At 43.6% G+C, this 25,720-nt stretch overlaps 1 protein-coding gene across 2 annotated transcripts in view; it reads right to left on the bottom strand.

The window, feature by feature from the left end:
• Positions 1-2,963: 2,963 nt before the first annotated feature.
• The window catches only part of BMPER (BMP binding endothelial regulator), a 232,512-nt gene continuing 209,755 nt past the window's right edge, over positions 2,964-25,720 (bottom strand). For both annotated transcript variants that reach the window (XM_050937992.1, XM_050937993.1), the window contains one exon: positions 2,964-11,549. In XM_050937992.1, coding sequence (XP_050793949.1) covers positions 11,368-11,549 — 182 coding nt within the window. In that variant the 3' untranslated portion in view covers positions 2,964-11,367. The remainder of the gene's footprint in view (positions 11,550-25,720) is intronic.

The following is a 25,720-nucleotide window of genomic DNA, read 5'->3' as shown; positions in this document are numbered from 1 at the left end:
ACACAAAGAACAGTTAAAAGGCCAATCTTTTTACTCAATATAGACACCACACACTGGCTGGCAAGAAAAGAACCATAAAAACAAACAGATGCTCTTTTTAAAGGCAAATTATCTGCCCTATGTAAGAGGTTCCGCTCACCACCACAGCAATTCTTCGTGTCAGAGTGTGGCATTGCAGGGGTCTTTATATCTAGCACTCCCTGTTGACTTCTTCTTTGGCCCTTTGATAGTCTATTTTGGCTATACCCTCCAGCCAAGTCACCTCCTTTCAGTTCTGTCCCCTTCCAGGCTAACAAAGTCCAACTAAGAAATCCAGATAGTCATCCAAACAAACATTCTGTCCACCTCTCTTGGGCTCCATTGAAGGTCCCTGTTCTTCACCCCTACTCCTGGGCACTGCAGAGTTCCTTCTTTGCTCCACTGACTCAATGCTGCCTCAGAGGGCTTTTTCCTGGAGGTCATTCTTCCTAGCAGGTTACGCCACTGCCTCCCCTCTCCAGGGGCCCTGGCAGTTTCTCCCAAGAACCTCCCTGTTTCTTTCAGGCCTTATTTCTAGACATCCCCCAGAAGGCTAACCTGCTCCCTGTGAAGCTCTCCAGCCTGCCTCCACGAGGTTCTTCTCAGATAGAGGAAATGGGGCTGGGTTGGATGGGACTAGAACTGGGACCATTAAGCCAGGTTCAGCATGGGGTCCTGTAAAGTGAACCAGGCAGCAGAGCTGGAGCCTGGTGTATGGCAGGAACTAGAAGTCAGTAGGGAGCCCAGTTGCCACTTCTGGATCACCTGCCTCCTCCCCTGCCCACATTGGCTTTGCCAGTGAATTGCTCCTTCTTGTCCCCTAGTTTCCAAGACTGATCGTGAATTGAGTGCACTGAATGCATCTGCTCTGGGAATGTATGAGGGTTGTGCAAAAGAGGAAGCTGTTGTCTGTAGAACCCTGCCTCATTTGTGCAGAAGTTGAAAGGTGTGTCATGAATGAGGCAGTGGCTTGCTGGAAGAGAAAGGAGGGTCTCATGGCTAAGGCAGTTGAATGTGGCCCTGCACACCTGGATTCTATCTCTGCCTCTGCCCACAGAATCACTGTGTGATGCTGAGTAAGTCATTTAAACCAAAATGTTCACAGGTGGCAATCAAGTGGGTCGTCCTCATTTTGTGGAAGCCTACCATGAGCCCCCTGAGCCTACCATGAGCCCCCAAAATCAGACACTCCTGACAATTTTGGCCTTAATCGCACCATGCCTTAGCACCCCAGCTGTAAAATAGAAATAATATCACAACAAAGGAGTGTTGTGAAGATGAATTCATTACTGTTTGTGAAGCCATCAGGTACCATTGAGAGCCACAGAAACACCCAGGGGAAATTAATCTGTATTCAGGGCAGGGACCAAACACACTGAACAAAGATAAAAAGGAATATTGAATAATTCATTTGCTGAATGAGGCAGGGATTCTGAGGTGGGGGAGGAGACAATGGGGAAGGAAGTGATCATGCAGTTAAAAAGTGTACCAGCATAATGACTACTCACTAGGGGGGCAAATTATGGCTGCATTTCCCAAATCTGAGAACCTGATTTTGAAGCCTTAAAAAAATTTTAACAGAGTTTTTTAGATACAATAGCAGATAAAGGAGAAAATAAGATACGGTAACATAATCCAAGCTCCTCCATAACATACAAAATATTTCATAGGATATTGAAGCAGCCTCAACATGGTACTGGGGCTTATCCAATGCTAGGCATGACACAATGATTCCAAACTCTCTGGAGGTTTTATCTAATAACAAACGTCCTTAAATCTACAGGACATGCTATACCAACAGTCACATGAGTTCGAAGTGGTGAGTCTCTTACCTTCTATGCCAGGGGTTGGCAACCTCTGGCACGCGGCTCACCAGGGTAAGCACCCTGGTGGGCCAGGCCACTTTGTTTACCTGCTGTGTCGGCAGATTTGGCGGATTGATGCTCCCATTGGCCGTGGTTCGCCGCTCCAGGCCAATGGGGGCTGCGGGAAGCTGTGGCCAGCACATCCCTTGGCCTGCGCCACTTCCCGCAGCCTCCATTGGCCTGGGACAGCAAACCGCGCTGAGTGGGAGCTGCAATCAGCTGAATCTGCCAACGTGGCAGGTAAACAAACTGGCCCGGCCCACCAGGGTACTTACCCTGGCAAGCTGCATGCCAGAGGTTGCCAACCCGTTCTATGCCATCCAGCCTTAAACCCTGTAGGTAAAGTCCCTCGTACTGCAGGTGGAGTCTGTTCCTTTCATAATGTTTCCTTTCAAAGGCCTGCTTCCCTAATGAGAGTCAGCTGTCAGCTTTTGCCTTCAAGACTTATGACTCCTACACTCCCTTTGGGACAGGGCAAGTATTTTCCCTTCTTTTTAAAGAAAACATAGCGATAACAGGCCCTAATCCAAAAGCCCACTAAAGTCAATAAATCTTTTCATTGACTTCAATGAGATTTAGATCATGTCCATATAAGACTTCTCATTCCTTGATCTCAAAGCACTTTACAAAAGTGTAATTATTCCCCATTTTGCAGATAGGGAAACGGAGGCACAGAAGGGTAGAGTGACTTAATCCAAGCAGTTCGATAACAGAGCTTTGAATAGGACCCTGAGCTCCCAACTCCCAATCCAGTGTTTGAACCAGTGGATCACGCTGTCTTCTCCTCTCACGGGGGATGGATACATAAACCTCATCACAGATATATCAGAATTTCTCGTAAATCCTTGATGGAAAATAGTATCATTCGTTGCTTGGGGGATGTCGTTTTTGCTGAATCAGGGCCTTTATGGAGACAAATAGGAAAAGCTGGTGTAGGTGGTAGGTATGAAATAATCAAGCAACAATTTTTATCAGTGTAAAGATAATAAATATGATATTTATAAGGGAATAAATAAAGTTTTTGCAAACATACTCTCATAATCCTGTTCTTACAAAATTACATTAGTACAATATTCTGCCAAAACTGCGTAGACACTTAAAAACAAGCCTTAGAACTAATGTCAAGTTACATTTGAAAACTGTACAGTAACATCTCAGGTACATTAATCTGCACAATCACATAGAATTCAACAGATACATAAATTCCGACTAACTGTAGAAGGAGATTTAGTAGAATTTTAAATATATTTTATATGAACCTCAGGAGATACCACTAAAATTCTAGAAAAAGAAAAATAAGAGACTTAGAACATGCAATTGTCAAATAACACTATTCTGGGATGTTTTACATTATTGGGCATTAACCTTAAACTGCATATAAAATATTTCAAATAACCAATATATACATTGATGGCTTCAGACATCTAAGATGTATGATACACACTGTAATTTTCCTTCCATTTTCTCTGTTAGCCACTCTCAGTGTAATAAACAGTTACTCTAAACCAACAGAGAGACAGAAAGAGCTTCAGTCTCCGGATTTGACACCAATGTAATTCCGTGGCCTCCTGTGGAATGACTCCTCATGTATATCTGTGTAAGTGCCAGGAGAATCAGGACCAAAGTTCACTTTGGTGGAGTTTAGATTCTCATATGCACTTAGGCTCAGATTCTCAAGTATATTTAGGTGCCAAAGTCCCTTAGGGATCTTAACCTGCAGCCAAAACCCTTCATATGAGGAGACACTTTCTCTTCTACACCCATTTTTTTGCTTCACCCTTTTTCCCCAATAGTGTGACGTTTTAACAGTACGTCTGCACTACTATACATCCATTTAGGGTCTGGGCCAGCATTCATTGAGGTCAATGGGAATATTTCCATTGGCTTTCATGGGCATTGGATCAGGGCGATGAAGATGATTAATACTGGAACTAAATGAAAACAATTAATTTCCTGTTTCAAAAATCCTCCTTCCTTCTTAAAGTAACACACATCACTTATTTCTTCCTTATTATATTCATTGAGGTCCCATTTCATTTTCATGAAAATAGGTTAAATATAGCAAATTGCTTTCAAAATATTTTTTTCATTCTTTCACTCACACATAGGAATTCAGCCACAACAAGAATGATGGTAACAAACTATACACTGAGTTGGATTAGGAGAGATTTTTATTCCAATAGAACAGTACCAGAGGTACAGTCTTGGCAAGAAGCCTGTAGCGAGGCAGTGGGATATCCCACAGCCCCGCTGCGGTAGAAACCTTTCCCAACCCTGCTGTGGGCGGGGCCACTGGGGCCTGCGCCTGCCCCTCAGAGGTCACGGGCAGACCCGGAAGCACAAAAGCTCACCGGCGGAGCTCAGTGGGCCCCCAGAGACACCAGATGTCTGTGACCGAGCTCCCACTGGGGAGCCAGCAGAAGGTCGTGGCCGGCCTGATGTTGCACCCAGCCGGCCAAGCCTATCCCTTGCTCACTACCCCGGGGAGGCCTGGCCGAGCCTACCCCTAGCTCGTTACCCCGAGGAGGACTGGTCAAGCCTACCCCGCTTGCCTACTACCCCAAGGAGGAGCCGAGCCTGCCACTTGCCCACTACCCCAAGGAGGAGCCGAGCCTGCCGCTTGCCCGCTACCCCGAGGACCCGCTGAGCTCACCCATGGACTCTTACCCCTAAGAACCGATGGTGCTCGACCCCTCTGCTGACACTGTGACAACTCAGGTACTTGATGAGGGGGAGAATGGAAGTTGCCCGGGGGTAGCCGACCCCAGTCTGGCTGCAGCACTGCCAGAACCAATGTCAGTGTGTTGCGGCCAGGATCCCCACTGACAGCAGTGACTCCTCGTCGCTGCTAGGGACACAGTGGAGTGGGAGGACCTGCGTCCCCCCTGCCGCTCCTCCAGGGTGGAAGACTCCTCCCTTTCCCTGGCCTGAGGAGGCCGAAACCTGAGCCCATTGACTTGCTGTGTTTGCTGCCCTGCCTTGTCCTAAGGGCCAGGCCTAGAACTATTACTGCTCAGCCCTGCCTAAGGGCCTGAGCCTCTTGATTTACTGTGCTCGCTGCTCCGCCCTGCTCACAGGCCTGAGCGTAGTGACTCACGTTGATTGTTGCCCCGCCCTGACCAGGGCCCGGGCTTAAGGCTACTAACAGCGAGGCGGTGGGATATCCCACAGCCCCACTGCGGGACAAACCGCGGCCATGCCGCATCACAAAGCCAAAGCCAGTTATCCTTAATAAGCCAAGTGATTTCTTAAAAGACATTCAGTTTATAGCAGTCAGGTCAGTAGTGTGGATTACTTGCACTACTACAAAGACCTGGATAGTCCTCCACTAGAGCCATGGTAGCGTTATTCTCACCTCAAACCAGTTTTACACTGGTGTAATTACAGTGACTTCACTGAAGTTATTCCTGATTTACACCCATGCAAGAGCAGAATCAGGCCCACTATATTTTCACTTTTCATCAGCGAAAAGTACAAAAATAAAGCTGGAAATTAGGCAGTCTGAAACCTTCAAGCACAAAATCATCAGGTGCAATCTTTCCAACCCTTTAAAACTTTAGTGCCAACTAATGCTAGAAAACACAAGCAGAGCTGTAATACTCTAGCAGGTCTCAGTGGCATGCTCCTATAAAAGCTCTCATTATAGAATTAATAATGAGACACCAAGCTAGGGTGACCAGATGTCCCATTTTTAAAGGGACAGTCCCATTCTTTGGGACTTTTTCTTATATAGGCACCTATAACTTCTGACCCCATTCCATTTTTTTCACAGTTACTATCTGGTAACCCTATACCAAACTATCATAGTATTATTGAGCCCAAGAGTTTAGGACTCGATCCTGCCAGGTGCTGAACACTCTGGCCCTGATCCAGATTGGCATCAATGGGATTACTTATATGCTCAAAATTGAGCATCCTTAAATGTGCTTTATAGGATTGGGTCCTTAAAATACCAACTACTTACCTGGAGTTAGGGTGTCCATCCTGAGGTTTCACACACCTTTTTCTGAAATATGGTACTATCTATCACTGGAATATATCATTGGCTTGTCAAGTTTAGCAATTCTTATATTCCAATAATTTCGCTTGGACGTGCAAAAAAAGAAATTATACTGATGTTGCTGGAACGATATCCAATCAAATGGGGACATAGTAAATCATACCAATCCATAAAATATTCTTTAGATATTGACCCCTTTTCTCCCTGAAAGTCACCGATCCCCTTCACATGGATCTGCATAAACCATAATAATTTTTTTAAAAACAAATGAATGACTATGCAGATTGATAATTCCACGCTTAAAATCTCTTACAATTTTTAAAATGCAGCTTTATGTACAATGTAAACTGCAAAGTAAGATCTGCGTTGCTGAAAACTTGTGAGCTCTTAATATAGGGGGGGAAAAGTCTAGTACTAATTATAATTGAACAATTGCAACCCTTTCTTCACTGTTGTACGCTTGAGAATTGTTTTATGTTCTTTAAAATATATATCCCACAGAGAACCAAAACATGCTTGTTATATAGTGGGAGCACCAGGCAGCCCTCTTTGAATTCTGCAGGCGTATGCCTAATCCTGATCCAAGAAATAAAAACCTTTTCCTAGCTTCAGATCTCATTCCTATGTTTGGTCACAACCCCAACCCAGCTCACAGCAGAACATAAGTATGTCACTTATCATTTATGGAGGAGGAAATCACATGTTCAGATCTGAATTTAACACATTCTCTGAGAATGACAGTGTAACCTTGATGAGGAAAATTCTTTGATTACAATTATTAGGTTCTTTTTTTTCACACTTTTCTGCCCCTCGCTTCAGTTTGCTCTGCTGCCTCTCTCAGTGCCTTATGTTATTGCACCCCCTTCTGAACACAGTCAAGGACATTTCAGGCACCCAGATAAGGTCTGGATTTTACAGTCTACTATGGATAATTCTATGCAATTCTTAAATATGCTATTTGGAGCTCATATTCTACAGTGACAAAGGCACTAGAAATTCCTAATATGTACAACTATCTTCACTGACTAGGGACAGGAAGATGAGAACAAAAGCATTGTGTAGTGTCCATACAGGTGTATGCATTTTTCCAGAAAAAAAAATTGCACAGGAGACTGTCTCTCTGGGTATGTCTACACTGCAATGTAAACCCAGTGTTAGTAGGACTAAAATAATCTGATCCATGTTAGGGAACCCTGGGCTTGAGCATCTACATTGTCTTTTTAACCAGATTGTTGGGATAGACAGGACTAAGGAAAGTTATCACATGGAATTGTGGGATACTTCTGGATGACTCTCAGGACCTGAGTCAAGCAGGCTGTAGCTACACTACAAAGCAACAGGGCTTGAACTCTGACTCCCAGCTTGACTCAAGTTTGGACCCTCCAGCCCTGCAGGGTCCTGGGGCCCTGGGTCTGAGCCCTGGGTTAACGCAATTGCAGTGTAGCCATAAGAGGGGTCAGCCTTGAGCCAGGGCTCCAGCATGGGCTTACCTTGCATACCCTCTGAGGCATTCTTCTCTCAACGCAAAGCTTCTTGAAATAGTGGAATCAGGGAACACAGGAGATGTGTCCTAACTCTGTGTCCATGTAAAGAACTCCTCTCCCAAATGTAGAGACTTTTTCAAAAATATGTCCTTAGGTAAGGGTTGTCTGAGACTAATAAGGCTGCAAGGAGCTCCCAAGGCTTGACTATCTTACCACTGCATTGCCAAATTCTGTTGCTTAAATCTGACCCTTCTACTCTTCTGGCTCTACATAGTTCTGTCACATTCCTCTGTCATTGTTCTGTGATGCAATGCAATGGACCCCCAAGCATACTTTGAAGAAGGGCAAATAGAAGGTTTCTATCTAGGCACTCAAAGTCCATTTTAATAACAGTAAAGTGTTGTCAGTGAGAGGCCAGCTGGTGCTCTCCAGTGTTTGTACTTCTCCTGCACCAGAGAAGCAAGTTATATCTTCTAGGGTTGCTGCTGGAAGTGTCTCATCTCCTGCAGGGAAACAGCTACATGTGGGTAGGATATTAGGAACCCTCTCATTTCCATCTTTTCACTTTTAGCAGATTCATAACTTTTTTTTCCATGAGAAAGACCTTCCAGGAAATACAGAAGCATCTACAGAGGTGTGTGATATACCCAAATTATTTATTTTGAATAGTATTACCTCTCCATGGTTCACAACTCCCACCAATGACAGCAATTAGATAAAAGAAGAGCAGAAAGAAAATACAATGATACTAATATATTTTGTCTTCAAATTTGTCAATAAATTGAGACCCTTTGGAATAAAGGCAATGGCAAAAATTTGGGATTGCTTCAACCCAAGGCAGATCTTCATATGCTGGTAAAATAACACTCTGAATTCGACCAACTTATATTATATTTATGTTTTTAATCAATTTACCTCAAAGCACTTTACAAAGATGGGTAAATATCAATTCCATTTTCTTGAGCTGGAAATGGAGGCACAGATATTAAATGATTTGCTAAATGGTCACACAAATTAGTAGCAGAGCTAAAAATATAACTCCAGTCTCTTAATTCCCAGTCCTCTATTTCACCCATTGGACTACAGTGCCTTTCTATGGGCTTTTCTTTTAGACCACTGTTTGGTTAGAACCTCTGCTCTTTTGAAACATCCATCACCCTTTGAATTTGCACAAAGTCACACTAACAGATAGGCATAAGCAATATCAACGTTTTAATGCACAAACTTGATGCAGGCATCAGAGTACGATTTCCATCCAAGAATATCAAAACAGCAACCAGTACATTGCTCCTGAGCCAATGGTTAAAAATACACTATCATCATGGCATATTAAAGCTAGATCTGTTTTGCAAATTACAAAAATAATATCTACAGCCATATACCAGAAGTTTCCAGCTCTAGTGTACCAGGATTAATATTTCACAGTGGAAGGATGGCAGAAGTAAAATGAATTCAGCACCTCTGAGTAGCTCTATTAGGGAGGCGTCTGTGATGAAATCCTTGCTCCAGTGAAATTAATAGGAGTTCTGCTATTGACTTCAAGCGAGTCAAGACTACAGCCCTATAATATTTTGGGAGAAAGGGGAAAGGCAAATAGCTTCTGCATTCCCAGCTGATATTTATGCTGAATTCCTCAGCTGGGTGCAAGGCATTACAGATGTTCATGTGGAATTTCTGCTGAATAGAACCTTAACAGTGATACTCTGTCCAGTCATGCACTGGTCTCAGGGGAGGAGAAGGCAGCCTCTTTCCCCCCATGAGCAGGGCAGAGTGCAGCCTTACCATTCCCTTGAGTGTTAGGCAAAGGAATCCTTGGTACCCTACAGCCCCAGGAAGCTATAACAAAGCAAAGCTAAGCTACGATGTATCTGAGCTGATACCCAGGTCAGGGTCCAGACTGAAAGAGTCGAGCCTAAGAGTTTGTTTTTTCACAGAAACTTTGGGCCACACCTAGGCTTCATCTGGAGTAAATAGGCCTAGCTTTATTTACCAGCAGAGCTATACTGACATATAGCAACTGAGGACATGTCTCTTAACCTTTCATTCATCATGATCATTCAGAACAAAAACCTGGCGAAAAATCTCAGGAGCTGCACAGTATTCACCATGAGCAGTTTGTGTGTGTTCTTCTTAACCTTTGCTCATTTTTAAGTACGTTTTATTGATGGATATGTAAAAATTAAAAAAAAAAAACAATACTAGAGCACGGCAAGTAACATGTTCAATAGATTTAGCCCCACTCCCAGCCCCACCATGGAACAGCCCAAACAGATTGCTATTTCCTCAGATTTAATTGATATTTGAAATTTGTTAGCAACTATCATTTCATCTTTTTACTCTATGGACTGATTGCAAACATTCTGAATTTCAGCAGCATTGCTACAATGTGTGATTGGTTAGATAAGTTACACAGTATTGTTTCTGTGTCCTGATTGGATGAGCACTTGCACATTTACAGTTTGGTTTTCCACAAATACTTGTATGTGTGACTATGAAATTTGCTTTCCATAAATCTTTTTTGCCCGTAAAACTTAATCACTATGGTGAGTCGACTGCTGCCACTCCCCTGTCAACTCTGCCTGCATCTCTCACTGAGCTGGAGTACAGGTGTCAATAGGAGAGCGCTCGGGGATCGATTTATCATGTCTTGACTAGATGTGATAAGTTGATCCCCACTGGTCTAGATTAGATGCGATAAATCGATCCCTGATGGATCAATCGCTGCCCACTGATCCAGCTGGTAGTGAAGACATACCCTTAGTTCATGAAGATAGATGAAATTGGTAGCTGCCGGCATTTATCATTTAACATTTTCTACACTGTTCTTTAGGAGAATTTGCCTTTGAGTTCTAAACATGCTGACCAATGAAATGCGTTACTAAAAAAGGGAGCCAAGGTTATTTTAAGTATCAAGCTGCAGCAAAATTATATTGCATCTTACTTCACAATATTTACGTTTTGTTTATCCAGTAATATTTCTAAGAATGCATGAAACAAAACCAGTGGCTTAAAACATGGTAAGGGGGCTAAAGTTTTTTTCCTTGGTTCTTTACTGGTCATTCCCAGTTAATGCCAAATATAACAACACATATAGGATATTTAATCTATTAAATGATAAGAGGTCAGTTTTTCAATGGGAGTTGCTGCATGTTGAACACACTTGAGAATCTGGCCATTGATTCTTTGGTTCTGTTCCAAAAACAAATCTCTCTTTATTGGCAGTTGGCCAATCCAGTTTTGGAAGTCATTTTATACAGTGATTCAATTAAGCATAAAATCCAATTCTTAGCTTTCTCTGCACCATTAAACACTGTCACCAATCACTAGACAGCTCTGAGGTACACATGAAATATTCCTAGATAAATTTCCAGAGAAGAACTGTAAATCTTCTGAAAACTGTACAATTGTAAATCCAGGTTCTCTGTTGAAGATAATCCAGTTTGGCAATGCTATGGCCCTAGAAAAATTTCCTTGGAAACTACAAGTTTATGCAATGGCAAAGTCACCCAATGTTTTCATGCCACTGTATTGTATTAAAAACACTTGTTTTATTTGTACGATGACTCAAATGGCTTACAGATTAGGATCCTACAAATAATACATAAAGTTTATAGCAAAAAATATACATAAAATAATTCATCCTTCTATTGTTTACATAAATGATGTATATTTCTCTGTGTGTGTGTGTGTGTGTGTATATATATGTTGTATTTATATTTGGTGTACAGATGTGTATTTACACACACACAGTATACATTTATATATAAATAAATGTATGTACATTTGTGTGTGTATATATAAATAAATGTATATATGTGCCTGTGTGTGTATATATATAGACACATAAATATACATATACACACACACACATATATACACAAACATTGAGTATATGTATACTTTGCAGAATCTGCATACAAACAGTGCAGTCCTTCATTGGCTGTGAGCTTCAAAGGTATCAAAGATACCAACATTATAGTCTTTGGAAATAGAACTAACGTCACCGTTGTGGACAGAGGACTGGCTTGATGCATCTTCCTTTGTGATGAACTAAGTTTGCTGGACAGTGGCAACCTGCAACACATGGCTTATTGCATGGACCGATCTCATTCCAGTTGTCACATGTTTTGACACATCCAGGGCCACAAGTATCATACACTGCACCATGTTTACACTGGGTTGCTGAAAGGCAGTTAAAAAAAAACACACGTGATTGATAAAGATCACAGGACTAGGATTAAAGATATTCTATTTTAATTACATTTTTTAAAACCATAACACAATCCTTTATCTCTATGACATGTTAGTCATAGTTGCAGATATTTAATAGAACATCATAGCATCAGAGACATATGAAAAAGTGCTTTATATAGAGATTCCACTACACCTCTACCTCAATATAATGCTGTCCTCGGGAGCCAAAAAATCTTACCGTGTTATAGGTGAAACTTCGATATATCAAACTTGATTTGATCCACTGGAGTGCGCAGCCCGGCCGCCCCGGACCGCTGCTTTACCGCATTATATCTGAATTCATCTTATATTGGGTCGCCTTATATTGAGGTAGAGGTGTATATTGTGCTAAAGATGAGCGTGAACCAAAATCAGGTATCTAAAATAATCCTGATCTTTGTGAGAATTCTAATCCAGATCCTAACTTCAAAGCTGTCTTTATCAGTATGAAGTCCAGAAACAAAATTCTGGATCCAGAATACCTTCAAACTTGGGAAAAGTTCACATCTAGAACCAGATCTGAATTTTGTACCTTAGGCTTATCTCTGCTTTGACTGTATAGATGATATAAGGCCTTTCATCTGAAATTCTTGAAACATTTTACAAAGGCAGATAAATAACCTCATTATGTCCATTCTTCAGATGGGGAAACTAAGGAACCAGAAAAGTGAAGTGACTTGTTCAAGTTTCCATTAAGAACCAGTGGCAAAGTTGACAGTGACAAGTCTTTTGACTCACAGGCATTGCTTTTAATTTCACCAATCGAACTGTACATTGCAGTAAGTCAAGACAATGCTGTTAGTTCAACAGCAGCACCACATATTGGGAAAAAAACCAAACCAAAGCCCACAATGGTTTCTCTGCTATACACTTATATCAAGGAGTCACTGAGGTCAATGATTCTTATGTTTGGTGATGCCAGTATGTGCTCCATGCAGTTGACATTTCAATGCATTTTCAATATAAATGACTATGGAGGGCTAAGCTAAAAGCACTATATCACTACTGGATTAGAACTTTCAGCTCTCCACATTGTATACTCTATCCAGCATGGAGAATAAGGCATGGCTCAATAGTAAATAAAAGGCTGTTACTCTTTCAAAGGGCTGTGATGATGTAAAAAAGAAAGTACAATCAAGTGGCAATAGACTCGCAAGTATCCAGAATCCTATCTTGCTATTTACAGTTAAGTGGCTGCATGAAAAAGGTTGCTTCTCTCTTGAGAGTACTACAGGTCCACAGTTGTTAAAGAATGCAAGTCACACAGATTCTGTTAAAGACAAAACAGGGCTAATTTTTTCCATGTATGGGGCTTAGAATGCCATTACAACATTGCCATTATTCACAAAGAAAAAGTAAGCAGAGATACTCTTATTAAAATACAAAATCTTGTAGTACTGTCATGCTAAGGTTAGGAGTTTAAACACTAAGGCCAGGTCTACACTAAAAAGCTAGGTTGACCCAGCTACATCGCTCAGGGGGTGAAAAATTCTGAGCTAAACCCCATAGGTGTCGTTTGACTGCTGTATTTGTTGGGGGGAGAGGATGCAAAGTATGGGTGTGCCCGTGCACACACCTATGCACACTGTAGCCATGGCTCACTGGCTCTCTCTCCCCACCTGGACTGGATACCTGGACTGCCGGTGCTGGGGAGGGCGATGGGACGGCTTAATAGGGGAGCCCCAGCTGTTGCTGGCTGGTGACTACTCTGGCACCAGCTGCTGCAGCGATGTCACTGCTCTGGTGCTGCTGCGGCCACCTCCCTGCTGGTACTGCTGCCGAGGGGGTGCCACATGCCAGACCTGTTTCCGCCCTGCCCATTCCTGTATCCCCTTCCCTTCCCTATCCCCTCCCCTTTCCTCTGCCCATTGTCCTCTGCCCCATTCCCTTCTCTTCTCCCGCCCCCTTTCCCTCCCACTGCCCACTATCTCTTTTCCCCACCCCAACCTTTGCCCTACGTCCCTGCTGGCACTCCCCGTTGTATAGGAAATGGGCCAGCACTAGGACCCAGGAGGAAACATGCTAGGGTGGGGGAGGCACAACATGGGAAGGACAGAGTCCCCACCCCCAAAACCAGCAGGCCAAGTAGAGCAAGCCCTGCAGGGCAGCTCAATGCTCACAGAAATCAGGGCGGAGGAGGGAGAGGAAGTGACACATGACCCTACATAACCCTTCCCCGCACACCTTGCCTCTGTTGTGGGGGCAGTGCCCCCACGCACTCTCCCAAACCACGACCATGCCTAACCCCAGTGTAGACAACATATGCACCACTGTAGCGTTTTAAGGAAGTGTAGACATAGCCTAAGAAATCAGAAAATTAAGGGTCAGATCCTCAGTGGGAGTAAGAAGTTACAGTATCAATAGTAATGTCAACTCAGTCAAGTTGCACATCCTGCATATTCGAAGACAGTGGTTTTCAACCTTTGTTCCACAGTCCGTAGAAAACTACCTTTAAGATTTCCAAAGGGGTCCGCACCTTCATTCACATTTTTTAGGGGTCCACAAATGAAAAAAGGTTGAAAACCACTGTTTTAAGATATCCATCTAACCTCTTAACACAGCCATGTAATAAGCAAGGTGCATCATTACTAAAAAGAAAAAATTACATAGGCCAGCTCCTTAGCCAGTGCAAATCAATGTAGCTTCATTGATTTCAGTACAGTTTTGCTGATGGATGCTAGTGAGGAGCTGACTCTTTGTGTGGACAGGAGACAGATTCATGTAACCCTGAGAACCTTTTAAAATTGCAGCATTAATGGATATTTTGTACTGTAATTATCCTAGTTTTTAAAAGAAAAGGCAAAATTTTCAAAAAGGAAATGAAGAGAGGTAAAAGAAAGCTACATAAAGTACATCAAGCACATAACATCTTTAGCCAAAAAACAAGCTCTGCACATGCAGAATCTAATCTCCACAAGAATATGTGCAGTGCTTAAAAGTGCTTCAGCAACTGCATATTAAATGTCTGATAAAATGTAGGCCAGGATTTTCAAGAGTGACTTGTGATTCTGGATGGTCAGCTTGAGCTACCTTACAGGGTATCTGTTTCTACTGAGTAGCTGCCCTTTTCTAAAATCAGGTGCCCTTTAAGATATCTCAAGTTTGGCACTCAAAAATTGAGTGACAGAATATTGTCCCTTTGAAAATCTAGGCCTTAGAGCACACTCTATGATCTTAAGGTTTTCAACTTTAAAGACTTCAACCTGTAAAGTTTTATTGTACAAAGGCCAGGTATTTGGTCCAGCTGAGCTGTGCTTGGCACAATACCCAAGGTGTAGAAGAAGAGATAGCTCCAAGTCACCTTTCCACTACCCCAGCCTGGAGCCATCTGGGAGCCATTTCTGCCCCAGACTAATTCAGAACAGATTAAAGGCTGCTCTTCTGATCACTGTTGGCACCAATAGTTTCCTAGCGCTGTGCTGACTTTTCACTGAAAAGTTAAAACATGGCATTTTCAACTACTCAAAACATGAAATTGGTGAGCAGTAAAACTGATGAAATAGTTCCTCTCAGTGATACTATTTAAAAGATATGACTGCTGCCATTTACAGTGGAATTAAGTGATAATTACTCTGGAAGTGGAATACTGAAAAATACAATAGCTAACATTTAAACCTGTTTGAGCATTTTGCATTTTAAATTGTGATTGAGCCAAAACATTCCACTTTGACTTTAAGTCAACCAACAACTTAAAAAAAAAAAAAGAAAGAAAGAAAGAAAAAAAGGACAATATACAGTTAAATCTCCCCTGGATTGTTGACATGGGTCATTACCAGATAGACACAGAAAACAGAAGGGATGCTTTCATATCCACCGTCTGATGCAAATACTTTTAAAAAAATTTGAACACTAGTGATGTTAACTTTCCTAATATGTTAATACAAAACAAAAACTTACTACCAATGTTGCAAATAATACAGCATTTTGCACCATTACCAGTCCACTAGCATTTTCCCACTCATCTTCAAAAACATATGTTTGGCACTGCTGCTTACAATCTGGTCCTGACTTTAGGCTTTTAACAACTAACTCCTAATTGTCCATATTTATTACTGCATTAATGAGGGTTTACAGCTTTGAGTTATCCACTGTGTAGTGAAAGTCTCTTGTTCCACTGCACAAAAACACAGATATCAGATATGAACTTTTGAACTGATTTTTCACTGATAACTGACAAATCTAATTAACATAATGTCTGACGTCTAATAAGAGTCCTAAACAGCCACCTTTCTCAAGTCAGCCTCTAGCTGCTTTTCTGCATTCTCAAGTCTACAGAACTTTGAGTTAGGATTTCCAAATGATTACAGGGTCCTGCTTTTTCTGTTACTGTTGCTCAGCCTTCCCTTTCCTGGTGTTTCTTAGGACACCCAGTCTGGGCTCATTCATGGTACTTGCTGATTACAATATGGGTACCTCATTTCAGGAGCATTCTTGCCAGTGGAAGGGAGGGGACCTGAACGAGCCTTTTAATTATACAGTTTTGCCTGTATTTCTAACTGCTCCAACTTCTATCAAATATTTATTAAAAAGTTAGAAGCTCTTTCCTCTCTCACAGAAACACAGAGGAAACTGATTAGAGTATATCTAGGAGAAATTCCACCAGGGATAAAATTATTTGAAAAAAAAAATTGTGCACTTTAGACTTAAATTCTGCAGATGAGAGGGAACCAGGAAGGCAAAACCGCTGGTTGAAATCAGCATATAAATGGAAATGATGACATCTGGAATCACCCTCAACAACTCAGGAATCAAAGGAGAAAATCACTTAGCTGACAAGAGCTCCTGAGAGCCAGTCCCTGGATTAAGTGGCTCTCTCAGTTCTACTACCTGCACCTCCCTCCTTGTCATTGCCCAAACCATGCCTTCCCTTTTCTTTAGTATTGTCATAGCCATCCCTTCACAGAGAATTACTTCCCCCTTACCATACTGCATCTTCTACATATGTCTTCCAAGCTCCAGCGGCTAAAGGTCCATTGCCCAAACACCTTTGCATTCCCCTCAGCCAGGGTGTTTCTTTTCCTTCCTCAGCCCTATAAACATCTCTCCTCTGTCTTCATCAGCCTCTCTCTCACACCTCCTTTTTCCCACTCTGTCACTCCCTCACCAGCCCTGTCACTTCTCTTTCTATCCTCTTAAACCTCCTTCCCTTATTTCTCCGTCTCACCATTCCAAGCTCCTTTCTCTTCCCCTCATACGCTTTCTTATTCCCCATATCCATCCACAAAGCTTTTCACTCTCCCCTTAACTCATCTGCTTCCCACACATCCCCTGCCTGCCCTTCCAAACCTTCTCAGTTTACACATTGGTCTCACCAATCCCTTCATACCATAACCCAGCTTCTTCCTTATTATCTTTTTGTAACAAATCTCCCATTCGCTAATGTCTTCTCCACACCCTTCTCTTTAGTGTCATCTTATATCACCTGTGCACTGTATGCCTTAAACAGCAGTGAACATGTGCTATTCATTTAGGAAATGAGTAGCTAGATGATCCACCTTCTGGTTGGGGAGGGGGGGAAGTGTGTAGAGAACAGGACATATATTTAGTCTCCTGTGCATCCCATTTGGCTGACAGTCCAGACAGCATAAGTATTCTAAAGAATATTATTTATCCCTGAGCACCCTGGGTATAAGAATTGGCAAGCACACAAGGCCTGTGTTTTATAACACACAAAAGAATAATTAAAACCTAACTTTATTAATAAGTACAGTCAATTCCCATTAGAACAAGAGCCTTCCAAATATCCTGCTGTCTATGAAATGTCAAACAGGAAATGAAAGTCACAGATTACCAAATTTTATGACATATATATTGTTTCATAGCTAGAAATGTTTAGCCCTAAATAGGACAAAATAATTGTAATGGTAGGGTTGAACAAAAGGCAGTTAAAGCTTAAAACCTAGATACTGGTTATTGTTACCATAAGTGTAAGGAGGCACGTTATTTTTTATGAATTCTTTGCACAGTCCATACAGTTTTGCTGTATAAAATGTGCCACCCTGACACCACCCAGATATTGATAGTGTGAGCTGAACTAAAAGTCAGACAATCAGATACAGAGTATCTGCTGGCCCCTGAACATTTGTACATGGGAACAAGATGTACCCTTTGGAGGAACTGTAGAGGACCTTTGTGAGTTGGGTCTCCCTTACGTCCTTTTGCAAATCTGAGGCAGCACTGAGATTTTCAAAGCCCAGGGAATTTAGAGACACAACTTCCAGTACAATTAATGAAAGATGCATGTACAAATCACCTAGCTGGCTTTGAAAAAAATCTCAACCCTGGGTAGGACTTGCTAATGGGCCCAAGGGAGGCCCAGATCCCAATGAGATTTAAGTGCCTTAGGCTATGTCTACACTACTGCCTATGTAGGCATAATTTATGTAGCTCAAGGGGGTGGTTTATTCACACCCCGAGCAACATGTTACACAAACATAAGTGTTTGTGTCTCCCGTCGGCATAGACTGTCTTCTCCAGACGTGCTGCAGCGACACAGCTGCATTGGAAGGGCTATACCACTGAAGCGCTGTATGCATAGACATGGCCTCACTCGGCCTTTGAAAAGTCCAGCCCCTATACTTTAGTCTCACATTCTGAATGGAGCATCAAGTGGAAACTTAGTCAAACACATGCTACTGTCCTGAGGCGATCCCCAAGGATTTTCAACCAAAAAAGCACGAAAAGGGTGCTAGTGTTTGAGGGGATGTCACAGAGATGAGAAGTTTCTACAAATGTCCATTTTAATGGGGGGGGGGGAGGAAGGGGCTGTCTTGACTAATAGCCTTTCAAGGCCTTGGTAGAGGATTTATGGACACTCCTTGTGCAAAATATTGTCTCAAGGGGTGTTTTGTACTTAGAAAAGTTCTTATCTTTGATGAAACTGTAGAAAAAAAGGCAAAATGTTCTATCAATATAGAAATCCCCTTATTAAAGGAGCCTCTTTCACTGATACAGCGCCATTCCAACAGGCTCATGCTTACAGGGAAGACTGCATTAGTTTCAAAGGAAGGCAAGAGAGCATTAGCCATTACGATTGCAAAAGTTAGGTTAGGCCACTGGTGTGCTGAAACCATTGCCCCTCATGACAACTAATGTTGTATCGTTGTTTCCTAATACTCCCCACTCTAAGTATAAAACAGGAGATAGAGTAATTGTAAACTCTTTGGGGCAGAGGCCATCTTTTCTGTTCTGTCTGGACAGAGCCTACTGCAGTGGGGTCCTGGTCTATTACTAGAGATCTTAGGCAGTCCTGCAATAACAAAAAGTAAAGAGAATCCAGGCAGCTCATGAAAACAAGCCAAGGGCTGTTTTCTTCAGGCTCCAGTCTGACCTGCTACTGGATGTGTCAATGGATTAAAACAACATATGCCATTAATGCTTTCTGGGGCTTCAATTAGGGAGCAGTACATTAACATAGAGACATTCCGTCTGGATTGCTCTGTTCCTTTGTAAAGAATAATCAGAGATTTCAGGAGCAACCATATATTTATCTGTATCATTCACCCCTTCCTGCTATTGTATCCTCCAGGAAACAGAAAAAATTATGATGAGAGGGTAGACACTAAGTCACACAATCACCAGAATAGACAGCAGAGTAACAGCTCTTTGACCAGCAGAGAGTATCCCACTAATCTTTCTAAACTATAATTAAGGCTGCGAGTCTGTTACGGATGTTGCAGAAGTCACAGATTCTGTGACTTTCTGGGACCTCCAGAACTTCTGCAGCAGCCGGCGTGATTGGCCCCAGGGCCACCTGAGCAGCTCGAGAGGCCCCTAGGCCAGCCGCACCCACCGCTGTTGGAGCATTCTTTGACCCCCCCCGCATCACCTCCCCTCCAGCAGCAGCGGCAGTCTCGAGTCGCCCCCCACCAGCACCAGTGGGGGTGCCAGGCCATGTGCTGCAACCCCCCAGGCCCAGCAGTGGTCCCAGGCTGTGCATCGCTGCTGCCACTGGCCACCCCCTGCCACAGAACAGCCAAGATTTAGTCAGGGGCATATAGTACAAGTCATGGACCATGATTTTTTGTTAACTGCCCATGACCTGTCCATGACTTTTACTAAAAATATCCATTACTAAATATTAGTCTTAACTATAAGACTAAGATTATATAAATCTTTACATAAATTTCCAGATACTCTAATGCCATTATACAGTGACCTGAATTAAAAGAGCCATAATCAAGGGAAATATTGTCTCACTTTAAAATGGCCATGACCACATGACACCATTCTGCTTCTAGTGATGGTCCCTGTGTGTCTTCCACACACGGGTGTGCAGTCACACCCTGCACCTGAGTCCAGAAGTGTTTCTTCTTAGCAGTGTCCATTGACCCACATGAGCATAGTGCATCTTCTCATGCTCTCAGACGAGGATATAAGAGGTAATGTGGGTCAACACCTCTCCAGTTCCCTCTTACCACCACGTGGCCTGAGTCAGAACCTCCAGTGCCTTCATGCTCTTAGTTTCTAAGAGAGTGAATCACTTCTGCTTTGTTGTAAATCATTGTGAATAGTTTTTATAGTGTTAGTTAGATAATTTAATGTGTAGTTCTTCTTTCCCCTGACTGAGGCCCGTACTTCCCCCGCCAGGGACTGTGCCCCTGATTCCGGGCTTCAAACGCCATTTCCTGCCCACGCTCCTTCTCTGTCAGTGACGAGCACCAGTGGTGCCTCTACTGCCTGAGCAAGGGACACATGGCAGCTTGCTGTATCATTTGCAAATCCTTCCCGCCTTGGATCTCGGAAGCCCACAAGCTCCACCTTCATAAACATCTGATGGAGGAAGCGATGACACCCAGGGTGCACTCCAATCCAGGTCCCAGAGACAGCCCTGTACAGTGGCCATCACCAGCAGTGAGTTCCCCTCCAAGCACCGCACATGTCCCAGCAGGAGAGAAGAAAAACAGTCTCACAGACACAAGAGCAGATCCCCGCTGCAGACTGCTCCCAAGCACAGCATTTCCTCCCCGAGACGTACCACGTCTGGTGAGATGTCATGCACAGACCTGGCCGGACCAGCACCCAAGATTCCCTGCATGGAGAGTCAGGCCAGGTACAAATGGGATATGATAGTACAGACGGTGACCTAGGCACCCAAGCATTGCCAAGACCCTCCTGCATCTTTGCATGTACACCACAGATCCCTGAATGCTCAAAAGCATTCTGTTGGCAGAAGAGTTGATCCACCCCTACCTGCAGTCTCCCCTCTTATTCAGCCCCCTGCTCAACCGTGGCATCCTAACCCCAAAGTATGAACCCCATCTGCTGTTCCAAGATAAGCCCATATGTTTGCCATACGGCAGCCCTCTGGTACCGATGCCCTCCCACCGCTTGCCAGCACCATATTCAGAGTCCGAGGAGTTCTCGGAACTGAAATCCTCCTTCTCCCCGATGTCATGTCAGAGTCCAGATGTACACCCTACTCTCTGGCATATGACCCAACGACAGAGGCCTGGTACCTCTTCCCATGGGGCCCAACACACCTGAGGCACCCTTCCTTTTGGACATACGGGGGACCCTGGGATCCCTACCACAGACACCATCTCAGGCGTCCTATCACCATCCCCTGTACACCCACCAGTGCTGTCAGGGTATGAAGAAAAGGGAGACATAGAACTAATACCACCGGCTATGCTAGTCCCAACTGGAATACCCTCCTCAATGGACAAGGCAATCATCCTCCTCCCACTCTCTCTGCTGGACCACCGCCGCCAATACCAGGACTTGCTGCAGAGAGTAGTGACAGATCTAGGAATCCTGTTGGAAGAGGTTCAGGACCCACAACATCAACTCCTGGACCTCTTCCAACCCCAGGGGCCACCTAGGGTAGCCCTACCCATTAGTGAGGCTATCACGAGCAATGTGGGATACCCCTGCCTCATGTGCCCCCACACCTAAGCAGGCAGAGGGGAGATATTTTGTGCCTGCTAAAGCAGCCAATTTTCTTTTTACTCATCCACCCCCTAGCTCCACGGTTGTCCAAGAGGCTGTGGAACTGGCACAGCAGCAACTACAGTAATCTACTCCTCTGAACAATGCAGCTAAGAGACTGGACCTGCTGGGGCAGGAAGGTCAGTTCTTCTGTGGGACTACAATTCCGCATTGCCATCTACCAGGCTCCGCTAGCCAAGTATCACTTTAACAACTACAACAGGCTACCAGAGTTCAAGGACAAGCTGCTTCCAGGGTATCATCAGTGATTCCAGGCACTGCTGGACACAGGGAACTGGTCATCCCAGGTGGGCCTTCAGGCAACTGTGGAGGTGGCCAACGCATCCTCTCGCTTTCTAGTGACCAGAATCATTGTGTGAAGAGACTCGTAGCTACAATCGTCCAGCTTTCCCAGGGTGGTCCAAAATACAATTAAGGACCTCCTTTTTGACAAGCACAGGCTGTTTGACAATAAGACAGACAAGTCCCTCCACGCTCTGAAGGACTCCAGAGCCACACTATGATTCCTTGGTATATATGCCCTAGCCCTGAGATGCAGGCAGCAGAAACAACCCTTCTTCCCCTGCTCATATGCTCCCTACCTAGCCTACCACTACTGGCAGCAGGAGCCCCCAGGTCAAAGACACTGATCACGGTGGCCTCGCAGATGGTCTGCAAAGCAGTTAGCAGCACTGGAACTGCAGCAGCAGGGAAGGCAAAGCAGCCCCACGTGGTGGGGGAGGTGCTCAGCCAGCAGCCAGCTACCCTGCTGCTTCCTCCTTCCCCCTTACACCATACTCCTGTACCTCTTCACGAAGTGGAGCATTCCCCATTTTCTTTGCTACTCACGAGAACAAAAAGCTGCCCCTCTATTGCTCCAGAGGTGCTATAGGGGAGGACTATCAGGGCGATGCTCTTCTCCTCCCCTGGACTGGCAACCTCTGCTACACCTTTCCCTCCATTCCCTGCCTGCCACAGGTGCTATGTAAGATTCACCAGGACAGAGCCATCATTATATTCATAGCCCCATTCTGGCCCTGTCACTTCTGGTTCATGAACTTCGTCACATTGTCTGCCTGCACACCACTTCACCTCTGCACACTCCCAGATCTGTTCACACAAGATTGGGGGAGACTCTGTCATCCCAATCCTGGCCCTCTTCACCTCACACCTGGGTATTTGGATGAGTGTCAAGCATAGATGGTGCGTGTTCTACCCCGGTTTGACAAGTCCTTACCCAAAGCAGCAGAGAATCCACCAGAGCCTACTACTAAGCTAAATGGAGATGCTTCACAGCATGGGCCCACTGCCACCACCACCACTCACCGAGCACGGTGTCTATTCCACTTGTTCTCAACTATCTCCTCACCCTCAAGATGTCGGATCTGGACCTCAACTCTATTAGAATGCAGCCTTTCTTCCTCTTATGGACAGCTCCATCCCACCACTATCAGCTTCATGACAGGTTTACTCAACCCCTTTCCACCAGTACTGAAGCCCACGCCACCATGAGATCATAAATCTCGTTCTCTCTGCCCTCACAAAACCACCCTTTGAGCCGCTAGCAGCATGCACATTCTCCCAGCTCTCGATGGAAGTGACTTTCTTGGTAGCCATTACCTCACCCAGACGAGTCAGTGAAGTCATGGATATGACGGAAGACTCCCCCTACACAATATTCCACAAGGACAAGGTGGCCTTATGGCTGCCCCTTAAATTCCTCCTAAAATTGGTGTCTGAATTCCACCTAAAATACCTGCTAGTTTTCCACCCCAAACCACACACCTCCCCTACTGACAGAGCCTTGCACTCTCTCCATGTCATTCCTGCACTGGTGTTCTACTTCCACAGGATTCAACCCTTTTGCACATCGCTGAAACTATTTGTGGTCATCATGAATGGTCCAGGGGTCAAGCCCTTTCATCCCAATGCATTTCCAAACGGGTCTCAGGTGCATCCATGAATGCTACAGCTAGAGTTGTCAATTAATTGCAGTTAACTCATACAACTAACTCAAAAAATTAATCACAATTTTAAAAATGAATCACGATTAATCATGGTTTTAATCGCACTGTTAAACAATAGAACATCAATTGCAACTTACAAATGTAGATTTTTTTGTTACATAACTGCACTCAAAACCAAAACAATGTAAAACTTCAGAGCCTATAAGTCCACTCAGTCCTACTTCGTATTCAGCCAATCACTAAGACAAACAAGTTTGTTTACATTTACAGGAGATAATGCTGCCCTCTTCTTATTTACAATGTCACAAGAAAGAGAGAACAGGCATTTGCACAGCACTTTTGTAGCCGTCATTGCAAGATATTTACGTGACAGATATGCTAAACATTTGCATGCCCCTTCATCCTTCAGCCATCATTCCAGAGGACATGTGTCCATGTTGATGATGCTTCTTAAACAAATAATGCATTAATTAAATTAGGGACTGAACTCCTTGGGGAAGAATTGTATGTCCCCTGCTCTGTTTTACTCACATTCTGCCATATATTTCACGTTATAGCAGTCTCAGATGATGACCCAGCACATGTTGTTCATTTTAAGAACACTTTCACGGCAGATTGGACAAAATGCAAAGAAGGTACCAATGTGAGATTTCTAAAGATAATTACAGCACTCAATCCAAGGTTTAAGAATCTGAAGTGCCTTCCAAAATCTGAGAGGGACGAGGTATGGAGAATGCTTTTAGAAGTCTTAAAAGAGCAACACTTTGATGCGGAAACTACACAACCTGAACCACCAAAAAGAAAATCAACCTTCTGCTGGTGGCATTTGACTCAGATAATGAAAATGAACATGCGTAGGTCTGCACTGCTTTGGATTGTTATTGAGCAGAACCCATCATCGGCATGGACACATGCCCCCTGGAATGGTGGTTGAAGCATGAAGGGACATATCAATCTTTAGCACATCTGGCATGCAAATATCTTGCAATGACTGTTACAACGGTGCCATGAGAATGCCTGTTCTCACTTTCAAGTGACATTAAAATCATAGAACTGGAAGGAACCTCGAGAAGTCATCTAGTCCAGTCCCTGCACTCGTGGCAGGACTAAGTATTATCTAGCCTAATCCTGACAGGTGTTTGTCCAGCCTGCTATTAAAAATCTCCAATGATGGAGATTCCACAACTTCCCCAGGCAATTTATTCCAGTGCTTAACCACCCTAACAGTTAGGAAGTTTTTCCTAATGTCCAACCTAAACCTCCCTTGCTGCAGTTTAAGCAACATTGTAAACAAGAAGCGGGCATCATTATGTCCTGCAAACTTAAACAAACTTGTTTGAGCAATTGGCTGAACAATAAATAGGACTGAGTGGACTAACAGGCTTTAAAATTTTACATTGTTTTATTTCTGAATGCAGCTTTTTTGTACATAATTCTACATTTGTAAATTCAACTTTCATGATACAGTATTTGTAGCAGATGAATTGAAATATACTATTTCTTTTGGTTTCTTTACAGTGCAAATACTTGTAATAAAAAAAATAAAGTGAGCACTGTACACTTTGTATTCCAAGTTGTAATCGAAATCAATATATTTGAAAATGTAGAAAACATCCAAAAATATTTGAAGAAATGGTATTCTATTATTGTTTAACAGCATGATTAATCATTTGATTAATCACGATTAATTTTTTTAATCATTTGACAGCCCTGGCTACAACTAATCCAACATACCCTCATCTGATAGAGTCATGGCACACTCTACACAAGCACAGGCTGCCGCATCAGCCTCACTGGTGGACATATCCTGGCAAGACATTTCTCATGCAGCAACATAGTGCTCCATCCACACGTTCATGACACACTGTACCATCACATGAGCAGCAGCAACACACATCCCATGGGCCAGGCTGTACTGCAGACCACACATCCATTGGAATCCTCGCACCCACCTCCACACTGATCACTGCTCGTGAGTCACCCACGTGTGGAATACACATAGAGACCATCAGTCAAAAAAGAAGAAGAGGTTATCTACCTGTAACTGGAGGTTCTTCCAGATGTGTGGTCCCTATCTGTATTCCACTACCTGCCCTCCATCTCCTCCACTGAGGACTGCATTCCATTACAGTATGAGGGAAACTGGAGAGGTGTCGATCTGCACAACCTCTTATATTCTCAGCTAGGAGCATGAGGAGACACACAACACACGTGCGGGTCAAC

The sequence above is a fragment of the Gopherus flavomarginatus genome, chromosome 2 (genome assembly GCF_025201925.1).
Source record: "Gopherus flavomarginatus isolate rGopFla2 chromosome 2, rGopFla2.mat.asm, whole genome shotgun sequence".
Lineage (NCBI taxonomy): Eukaryota > Metazoa > Chordata > Testudines > Testudinidae > Gopherus > Gopherus flavomarginatus.
Note: the sequence above shows the minus strand (reverse complement) of the source record. Positions and strands in the feature narration are given on the sequence as shown.